This window comes from Zophobas morio, unplaced genomic scaffold, assembly GCF_036711695.1.
Source record: "Zophobas morio isolate AGI-343-1 ecotype UQ-CSIRO unplaced genomic scaffold, CSIRO_AGI_Zmor_V1 ptg000044l, whole genome shotgun sequence".
NCBI classification, from domain to species: Eukaryota; Metazoa; Arthropoda; class Insecta; order Coleoptera; family Tenebrionidae; genus Zophobas; species Zophobas morio.
In genome coordinates, this window is record NW_026972149.1 from 5,532,441 (window position 1) to 5,543,468 (window position 11,028).

Here is an 11,028-nt window from a genome sequence, read left to right on the forward strand (position 1 = left end):
TCTTTTCAGTTGGTCGGTGGTTCGAGGTGTCATTTACACCACTGCTTTTTACCATATAAAGGTTATCAGAAAACAAATATTTTATATCATTTTTCAAAGCGGAATTTGTTGGACTCTATTTCAAGGGGGAGGGAAGTTCTTCGACCATTTTTTTTAATAGAATACCTAATTTGTAAGGATACTTTATTTTTGAAATTTCGATTTGATGTTGCCACTTCATTTCAATTTTTTGAAGTGTTCACAAAAAATCACAATAATGATAATTTTAAAATCCGTGTTGCAATATTGTATGGAGAGGTAAACAGAGGTACGCTCTTTGTTATGATATTAATTAAACAAAATTGTAATATACAGAGTGTTTATAAAAAAATAGACTTTAGAATTTTCAAATACTTACTGTATTTTTCATTTTTATTTAATATGTCAGGGTGGCTTAAAAAAGTAAAAAGTCATAATAACCATCAACTTTAAAATATAGAAAAATCATCAAAAATAGAGTGTTATTATTTTAAAAAAATTTAATATCTCTTACGATTTTTTTGTGAATCCTTCCTTGCTAGAAAATTTCAAAAAAATTGGAATAACTATCAACTATCATCATAAAACCCAAAAAGAGTTCAATCAGGATACACAAAATATATAGGGTAAAAACTAAGTGGTGTTTTACGCCTTAAAAACAGAATAATTGAAAATAATTTTGGTGCATAGTTCTCAAAGAACTGCACAACTTTAGTCTTGGAGCCCAATTTGAAGTTGATTTAGCGACGTCGCAAACGACGTTGCCGTGGTGATGTCACAAAACTCGTTTAGACTTTTGCGACATCACCGTTTTGCGACGGCGCTAAATCAGATTGAAATTGGTCCCTTAGACTTTTTTTCTATTTTTGATCATTAATGTACCTTACTTGGTACCATTAATATATGGCGTCGGCGTCGCAATTTTGTTTTAAATTGCGACATACAATAAACACAACATATTCTATGCGCGCTGTGAAATGTCAACCAACAATATATAATTTTTTGTATGGCAGCTGTCACCTGTTTGTCACGAGAGTAGAGAATAGTACGAATCTGTTAAAAATGTACCATAGTACCCGAAGAACGATAAATATGTAGACGTGAAAATCAATTGCCAATTTATTAGTATTGACCCAGAGGCGGCGATCACGTGGGTGCAGCAGGATCCAAACACCCACGGTGTCAAATTATGTGGATGCTGTGCACTCATTTCCAATTATTATCTGTTGCTTGTATTCAAAATCTGTAAATTCTGTCTGATTTTAACCGGTTAAGGATACTTTAAGTACGGTCAGATTATATATCTTTTGAAAATTGGTCCCCAAACTTCGAAAAATAAATTTAAAACCAGTTGCTGCCCGAATAACTCCATATTTGTGATATCAGCCAGGTAAAACAGAGACGTGTGAGATATGTTTATTATAACCCATAACCTAATGTACACAAATACAATGTTAATATTACTATCACCGTCGTCACTTGAATGATAATCCTCAATTTGATAAGTGATAACTTATGGTTTCGTTTGACCCCAATATTCTGTTCCGATCTAGTATCCACACCAAAACGTGTGTTGTATCTGACAGCACAATATAAAAAATAAATCAGACTAAAATAATGCGTGTCGTATCTACTGATCTTTGGACGAGCGGTTCGAACCCATTTTTAAAGCTTAAAGAAAAGATTTTTTGTGAGTCGTTAAATTACAGAAGTGTAAATATCGACAAATCTGGCTAAGTCTGTATAGCACTTACGTTATCAATTTTTTTAAGTAATAAATTCACGCTTCCGTCTACATCTTATTATGAGTCTTTTTGTTTTTTGGTATCATTAATTTTACTAGTGATAAGTTTATTACGTGAAGTAATTTAATTTAAGCATGAATATTTCAACAGACTACTTCAGTCGAGATGTCTGCGACGTCATTACAAAAGCGACTTCCCTCAATTAAGTTTGTATGCCTCTTTCTTCAGTGGAGATACTTTACTTGAGACCTGAAGACTTCATAACATTTGACTTGCGGCATTCTCTTATTTCATTAATTATCTGAAACCCAACATTTCTGTTTTACTAATTTTAGCCCTCCACAATGACAAAATGAATGTCTTTCAGGCGGGCGTTACTGAAACAAGAGAAAAAGAGTGGAGATTTGTTTGCTGGAACTTATTCAATTAATTGTCACTTATTAGTGTTACGCAAAAGCTTTGTATGCTTTTTATAACTTTACATGAAAATATTTCGAGTGATTTTAAATTCATAAACAAAGATAGTGTCTAATGTGGAATTAAACCTTATCTGTTGTGTCATGTTTGTCTTCGCTCGTCCTGAAATCGGCTGTAATCATGCCCACGCTGACCTTCTATCCTGTCGTTAATTAATTATTCTACAAAATTTCCAACGCTTGATGCTTACTTATTACGTTTATGGTAAATTAAAAACGTAATCTAACGCAGAAGTGTAAATCTTAAAAAAAGTTATATATTAATTTTTCAATTCAACGGACAGTTGTTCCAGTAGTATAAAAGCAGTAAGTCAGGTAAAATTCGCTTTTAATTTGAGACATCACGTGTCGCAAAGTTGTTGCACCGTAATATGTTGCTTTACTACGTAAATGACCAGTATCTAAATAACTGATTGTTAGTCATGGCGCTATTAAATAAAAAGGTAGTAACATTAAGCCCTCGCATATGACACTTTCCCAAGAAATTGTATTTATCTTGATAATGCGATTCACGTGTGAGACAACGATTTGTCGCCTAGTGAACATGTCGTTGACGTGAATTTATTAATTTAGGGCGATAAAGCTCTTAAAATTATCTACCTCTAAATCGAAACTAATTACGAATTCTGGACATGCCTGAATAAAATTAAATAAATTAACGAAAATCTTTCTCGTATTAAAATTTTATCTTACAAAGAAAATTAGTTTGGTGTACATAAAAGTGAGGGGTAATTTCATGCAAGCTGTTTTATTCCTGGAATATAATCAAAGTGGCTATTAAATTTAATCGGATAAAACAATTATTTTTAAAGAAACATGCCGTTGACTACAATTATCGAAGACCTCGAGTTGCAACAACCTCACACTCGTTTGTCGTAAATTCACCCATCCAATTAGACAGCGTTCGCGGCTAGATTGATATTTGAAAAAATTAATTAGATGTCATTTCTGGAGAAACCGAGATCAATAAATGCCTACACAAAAGCAGAAGTAAGTTTTGTCAGTGTACATGTTCTGAGTATCGGTGTATCTGGCGTCTGGATGCTCGCAAGCAAATTGACCACTCAAGTTGGCACTTAAAAGCGCTAAATATCCCTGTTTGGAATTACCACCGTGCACGAAGGGCTTAGAACATCTTAAAGGCAACATTAAAGTAATTTACTATAAGATAAAGCATTTCGGGTAACAATAAATTCTCGAGATGTAAGCAAATGCCGAAAAACAGAAGCAATTTGTCGTGATCACAGCTCCCTTAGAGAATGAGGCCGCACAATAGGATTATCCTGATAAGTAGCTCTTTTCAGCAAAACGTACAAGACTAATTTCGTTTTTAATTTAATTCTACTGCATGTGGAAAGCAAAAATGGATCTAAAAAATTTACTTCGCCGTTTGAAGCGCACCGAATACGTACACGTGGGGACGTCTTTTTTTGTAAACATTTCCTCTACGGACACAGTTTAGTGTCATTTTCCTACATCTTTAATTTTTATACAACTTCAATTTGAACATTTATTTTACGGCGCCGGTCAAAGCGAAGCATGACCACTTTATTTTGATTTTTACCAATTTCATATGTGCCGTCGTGTTTATTTCAAATGTGTTTCAGGCACTCTATCAGAAATATGAGATTGGCATTTTTGTATAGTTTACGGTGTGAAACGTCTCGAAAACCGGAAATTAGCCATTCGTCAAAATCGAAAGTGGTTAGAAAAGATAAGCAACTAATATGTCACGAAGTAGCTCTCGGACGGTAAAGAATGGCCATAAATTTATTCTGTACTAATTAAGCAGTCCAAAGCGTGGCTTTTAGCTTTGTACTTGGTCTAGTGACTTCACCTCTGTCACGCCTATAGGACATACAAGAATTCGGAATCGTTCGAAGATAAAGCAGTAATTTGTAAGTCGTTCTATTTCTGGTTCGTTTATTTACGACAGTGCCCACCCATCTGACACAGTTTCGAAAATTTGACACTTGACTTTTTGTTTGTCGTAATGACGAGTGGAGAAATGTGGCAAGTCGTAGCTTTGGACGTTTAGATTTATTTGCATTCTTGTCACCGTGTCTTACTTCTGTTCCCGCAGTACAATCTGTGGAAATCTTTCCGGCAAATATATTACGTGGGGTTGCAGTGGAATATTTATTTTTAAGCGAGCAACTTTAGAATTTTAAATGATTACCGAATGCCAACCGCAAGATTAATACACGTTATTAGAGAGACCAATGAACATGTTTGCTTTCGTAAAAAACTACCTAATTCATATGTCTTAAGAGATTACACTTAACAAATTGCCTTTGTTTTGGAGCAGAGCTCGTACATTACTTATCTTTCACGTTCACATGTTGCGACGTTATCGCACAATTATAGTAATGTTTGTGATAATTTTAGTGACGGTCGTGCGATGCCTCAAGAAAACAAAGACGAGTTGCAGAAAAATGGCAGTGACGTCACATTCACTACAACTGTAAATCGTATTGACAGATTCCGGAGATTCCTCCGCACAATATTGCCGCAGTGCCCATTGGAGCGGCTAAAGTGGAGAATTTCGTTGATCACCAATTTACCTCACAGATAGTAGTTAAGCCAGCCACTATAAATTCAGGATTCCAATAAAAGACTTACTACTCACATTAATTAAAAGAAATGTGCTGCTGACACATAGATGCCGAGTGCTAAGGAAACGCATTTCACCCTGTTTTATCTTTATTTATTGACCGACTTCCGAGCAAAAAACACATCTTTAAAAAGGGTGTTAAATTTATTATTCTAAACGACGAATACATTGCGTTGCGATGGATTATGCAGATTACAAGCTTAAAAACGCTTCTGTCCCGGTGGTTTTTTGTTATATTTATCTAAATTATATAAAATATTGTACTTGTGGTTTATAAACCTGTCTTGAGTTTTTTTTCGCAAAGAACATCAAAATTGTCTAAAATTTTATTATACTATGTAATATACTTAAGAGGAATGTTGAGCAATAACCTCAAGAGGTTCAAACGCGTGCTAATAACACGAACGTCGCGGATTCGATACCCTCATGAACCACTTTTTTACTTTTGCGAACATAAACTAAGGAAGTATTGTAATAGGGTCTTTCCGATAAATGAATACTTTCATGTTTTCTGGACGTTTAATGACGCAGACATGCCCGATCGGTCTAAGACAAAAGATCAGGTTAAAGCAAGTCACGTCAGGTCAGGTCAGGTCGGGTCAGGTCAGGTCAGGTCAGGCCAGGCCAGATCAGGTCAGGACAGGTCAAATGCAAAATGATGGAAAGTTGACAGGAGAGATGGCAAATTGCAATGGTTGGGGCCTGGACAAGGAGGTTGATCCCTAAGGTGCAAGACTGGATTGAGAGAGGAGAAGGAGGAATAGACCACAATTTTTAACGGGTCACGGCTACTTCGGGACATACTTAAGAAGAATAGGGAAAGTCCAAGAGGATACATGCAAGTACTGTGGAGGAATAGACGCGCCGGAGCATTTGTTGGGCTGTGTGAGATGGGAGAAGGAAATCGGTATGCTACTACAAGAGGATCTTACGGTAGATAATTTTAATAAGGTCATCAAAGAAGGGAGGTGGGTAGACATTAAGAAAATGATCCCCTAGGAGCGAAAAAAAAAAGGTCAGGACAGGTCAGGTCAGTGCTGTATTTCAGAGACCTAGATGAGCTAACCATTAAGGCGGAAATAGAAGGTGCACTACGTACCTGCGTAACAGAGGAGGATTGAATGAAATTAAAATAACGTCGATTAGAGAGACATTTGGAAATACAAAGGTGCCAACCATACTGGTCCCAAAACACCTAATGCAAAATTACCAATAAAAAAACGATCAAGGTTGGTCTAGTATCCTGTAGGATCAGGGAAAAGATAGAAGCCAGTGCACAAAATGCTGGCAAACTGGATCCAAGAAATGGGAGTGTAAAGGTCCAGATAGGATATCAGATGTGAGACGGAGGCCACAGAGCAAAAGAGTGTGAAGAAGAAATTCTAAAGGAAATGGAAACTCTGGAAAATCTAGGAAAAGAACGAACTAGAAAACGGACTTCCAGGAGTCCACCTGGAAGAGACGTCCGAAACCGAGAAGATTATTATTATACAAGACAAACTTTAAACAATCAAGAACGGCTTGAGACCTAGCAAAGAAAAGAGCTAGAGAGATACAATATCCTACATAGACGTGATAGCGGCCACCGCCGGGATAGCTAGGAGGGTGACGCGATAGGAAGTCTATGACGACCAGGAAAACCTAAAGACCATAATGAAATCGAGATAGAAATAAGAAAAGAGCGACAACATAACATGAGGAAAGAACAAGGAACAAAGTGGAGGGCACCGAAAAGAAGAGAAGAAGAATTCAAAAAAGGGATAAGTATTTTGATAGACCAGAAAAAGCCAAAAGATGCAGAGAAGTTAATGAAGGTTATCACAACGACCTGCGGGAAAGTACTTACTAAGACGAAGACGGAGGAAAAAATAGGCGGTTTGTATTGGTGGACAGAAGTAGCAGAGTTGAGAAGAAAATCTATAAAAAAAACGAAGGAAAAGGCAGCGAATAAACGCAACAGCTGGAACAAAATAGGACGAGAAGGAAAAAATGGAAGCTGAATACAACGAAGCCAAGGGAACATTTAGGAAAATAATAACACAATCAAAAGAGAAGAAATAGAAAGAGGTATGCAGAGAAGTGGACGCTGAGCCTTGGGGAAAAGAGTATCAGATAGTAAGTAGAAAAACTGGGGCGAATGCGAGAGCGACACTGGAGAGTGAAAAAGTGGGAGAACAGAACAATAGCAAACGATAGAGAAAAAAACGATGTGACGGAAGAATAGATTGTTGCAGTGGCAAGTCGCATAAAGGTAGGCAGGCCACCAGGACCCGATGGAATACCACCTGAGGCGATAAAATGGATGACAGAGAAGAGACCAAGAGAAGTAGCAAAGGTATCAGGAAGGAACATTTCCAGCACAATTAAAGAAGGAACAAGAAAGATCGCTGGATATAGACCCCTGTGTATGTTGGACACAATGGGGAAGCTATATGAACAGAGGTCATAGTCGCAAGGTTTAGAAAGGAAATGGAGGAAAAGCAAGCCATCAGTGACAACCACTACGGAAGGAGCATACCGACACAAGAACCTATGCCTACTGGTCTCCCTGGATGTCAAAAATGCCTTTAATAGCGCCAGGTGGAATGACATCATGAGAGAAATTCAAAGAAGACAAATAACGACAGAATTGACGAGTGTGGTTCAAAGCTACCCCTCAGATAGATAGCTAAGTGTCCATGGCCAATGGATGGAAACAACAGCAGGAGTACCACAAGGGTCCGTTTTAGGGCCAATACTATGGAAGATTCTATAAGATGACGTGCTGAAATTGGATATTCCGGAAGGGGTGACAATAATAGGATACGCAGATGACTTGGTGCTGATGGTGGTAACGAAATACAGGACCCACATAGAGAATGAGGAGACTACAGAGAAAGATGGCCTTGGGGATTTCTGCCGGATATCAGACCACATCCACTAACGCGCTGCTAGTGGTAGCGGGGATGCCCCCGATCGAACTGATAGTAGAAGAGATGGTAAGAAGAGCCAAGAAGGAGAAAAGATCGGTGGAGGAAGAGAGACATGACACAGTGAAGAGGTGGCAGAGGCTATGGAGTCAAATCAATAAAGGGAAATGGACGGGGAAACTGAAACCAGAGGCGACACCATGGTACTACAGAGACAATGGACAGAAAAACCACTTCTTGACACAACTAACTACAGGCCCTGGGGATTTCAACCAGTATCTCCACAGAATAGGGAAAATTCCCAACGCAATGGTCAGTGTGGAAGCGAAATAGAGACGGCAGAGGATCTATTTCTAAAATCTGAAAGATGGCGTAGCAAAAGGGAAAGTATGAGACAAAAAATAGGCTCAGATATTAACACCGATGAAATAGGAGGACATATGATTTGGACAGGGACGCAATGGGACGCGGTGAGTGAGTTTACGACAAGGGTTCTAAAGAGGAAAATGAATGAAGCAAAGGCCACAAATACACGAAACATGGGAAAAATGCGGCACGGGCGATCAACCACCCCCTCGAAAAAATGCCAACGCGATTCCGGGGGAGTGAAAGAACAGCTGATCGGGAAGGGGTTTTGGTTGGTACAAGTTCGACACTACCAGGGGCGCTCGAGCCTAAGTTCCTGGTGCCCATGAGGGTTTCTAGTTTCGAAGAAAAAAAAAGGTCCGATCAAGTCAGGCCAGGTCAGGCCGGTCAGGTCAGGTCAGGTCAGATCAGGTCAAATCAGAGGAGCAGAAAAAACAAGAATTAGAAATAGATCTTAAAACAAAAATCAGCGTAGGAATCCTGGTGGAATTAATGCTCTCGAAAGCCGAAAGTTTGAAAAGGATTAAAAGATATATGAGGAACATAATGAAGATAAACGAGAAAGATGATGGAAAGGGAATTTGAATATAGACGATCGAGGAAGAAAGGGGAGGGCTTTTAGTGATGTAAGAATCCTACATTTCCCCGCAGAATCGATACCTTCCCGCGGGAAGCCTTTTAAAAGTTCCTTCCCCCCCCCCCAAAAAAGGTCAGGTTAGGTCAGGGCAGGTTACATCCTTGCGCTTTATCAATGCACTCATATTTTGCAGCAATTTTTAATCGATCGAGTTTCCGCTTGTTATGGTCGATGGAGAAGTGGCAAAATTTTGAGATGATGTCGTCAAATTTTTGGGGATAATCAAATGACTGCACGATATTTTTAAAATACATATGTATCGCTAACAGGCACACGGAAACGGGAAACCTATTTCTTTATATTCTAGGAGCTATGAAAACCATGTCCAATACGTGCATCTCTATTTGTACCAAAGAAATAAAAAGAAAGTCGTATATTTTTGGACTGAAGCTAAACTCAGTGTGTAAATGTTTGCGAATCCACCCAGTACAAGTTTAGCCGTAACATTTTGAAAACTGACTGACACTAAGAAGATTCCAGCTGCAGGGGAAATTAACAGTATTTCTCAGAGACAATAATTAATGAACAGTTTTGTAAAGCTGCGACAATTGCCTGATAACGCCTCCGTTATCACACAATTAATGAGAAAAGAGATTGAGTTTCTGTGGCGAAGCTTGTCTACGTCGGCTCTGACACGCGCTGTTCATTTGTTGTTGTTTCCTATTGTATCCCGTTACAACTCTTTATACCCAGACTCGAAAATAATTACAATAAATGGCTTATAGACAGAACATACATGCATATAATAATAGTAAAGTAATTGATTTATATTACAAAGGATGTCGCTACGTTCTAACAACTACTCACGTACATTGTCGGCGTTAACATTTTAACGCCAATGTCGTCCACAATGGACATGTTTATATTATTTTAACGTATCAAGATACGGTGTAGAAAAACCGTAAGAACTACTTTCAAAGATGGCAAATTTAATTATATTTAATTTTGGACCCTTTTTTACTAGTTTTTTAATGGGAAAAATTAAACCATTAGTTAGCGTTACAGTGTGCACATGATCGCATGTTTATGATTGGGTTGCTATACACGTTTCTAATTTTAGATTCTATTTGTTTTACTTTTTTCATGTAGTTGATTTTTTTGTGAATGTCGAATTTTTAATGAGTCTTTTGGACCGTAAATCACGTAAACTTTTATCGATATAAGTTTATATGCGATAAAGTAATTCATGCATGAAAAATGCACCATAAACGTCTGGAATTTTGCATGCCAATTTAAATTAAAAAAGTACATTCATTTCGGATAAGTCAATGTAGAATTGATAAGGGTTTATCTGCGCAAAAAACTAGCAGCTTGCTTACATATTCATGTATGCAATTGACTGTGTGGTTACAAAAGCGCCAATTTTAATAATAATAATAGAAGCGAAAGCAGCAAAGAACAGGTTGGGTTTAATTTCTATTAATGGCAGTTAAGATAAGCTTCTTAAATCGCAATCATTTTAAGTCACGCTAATAAATATGAATGACAATAAGGTGGAGTAATAAGCATGTAGGTATTTATTGTCGCACCCCAAAAGCCGCGCAGTTCGACCGCAACCGTTGCCGCTAGACCCAGATGCAGGCAGCAAGACATGGGGTTGCGTTGTTAAGAGATGTGACCAAATTTAATTCCGCCCTCGTCTGTCAAAGCACTCTAGTGTAAACAAATTTCATTGAAATACTTTCAATTTTTAAATTAAGGGGTAACGCTACTGCGATTTTTGAATGTGACGTTCAGGAAACGTCAAGCGCTGAGTATTATTGAGACTGTCACGACATCTGCCAGGAAATCCGTCAGCCAGAGTTTGATGCAGTGTAATTAATGCTTTAATTTTGATTCAAAGACATCAACTGTCACGAGTTCCAAATCCATCTATCACAGCGGAATACCCGTTCGAAGCTTAAAACCACCCAACCGCGAACTTTCGTAATCCGTATCGACAAAAAGCTCGTGGTAATTGCATGCGTTAGACTATGTTTAAACATACCCGACAACGTGGAAACACGTGTACTGTGTGAATTACTCTACGATAAAATAAAATATAGCCGTTATTAATTCCAACAAACGTGAATTCTATTCTACGAATCACGGATCAAACAAGACGAAATTAAAAACAAACCTTTCCATGAAATCGGTGCGCTGCGTGTTTTAAATTTCAATTCTATTATTATCCACCTCACTTTCAGGGAATATTACAAAGCCGACTGTAAATTTATGTGCACTATTTGTGTGAATCAAAACCTAAATGGATAAAGTTAGACAA

The 11,028-nt window shown here is 37.8% G+C and overlaps 1 protein-coding gene across 1 annotated transcript; it reads left to right on the top strand.

Moving 5' to 3' along the window:
- The first annotated feature begins 7,732 nt into the window (after window positions 1-7,732).
- Window positions 7,733-8,095, top strand: LOC135141887 (uncharacterized). The gene has a single exon (XM_064073462.1). The coding sequence runs from the start codon at window positions 7,733-7,735 to the stop codon at window positions 8,093-8,095; it is 363 nt and encodes a 120-aa protein (XP_063929532.1).
- Window positions 8,096-11,028: the final 2,933 nt, after the last annotated feature.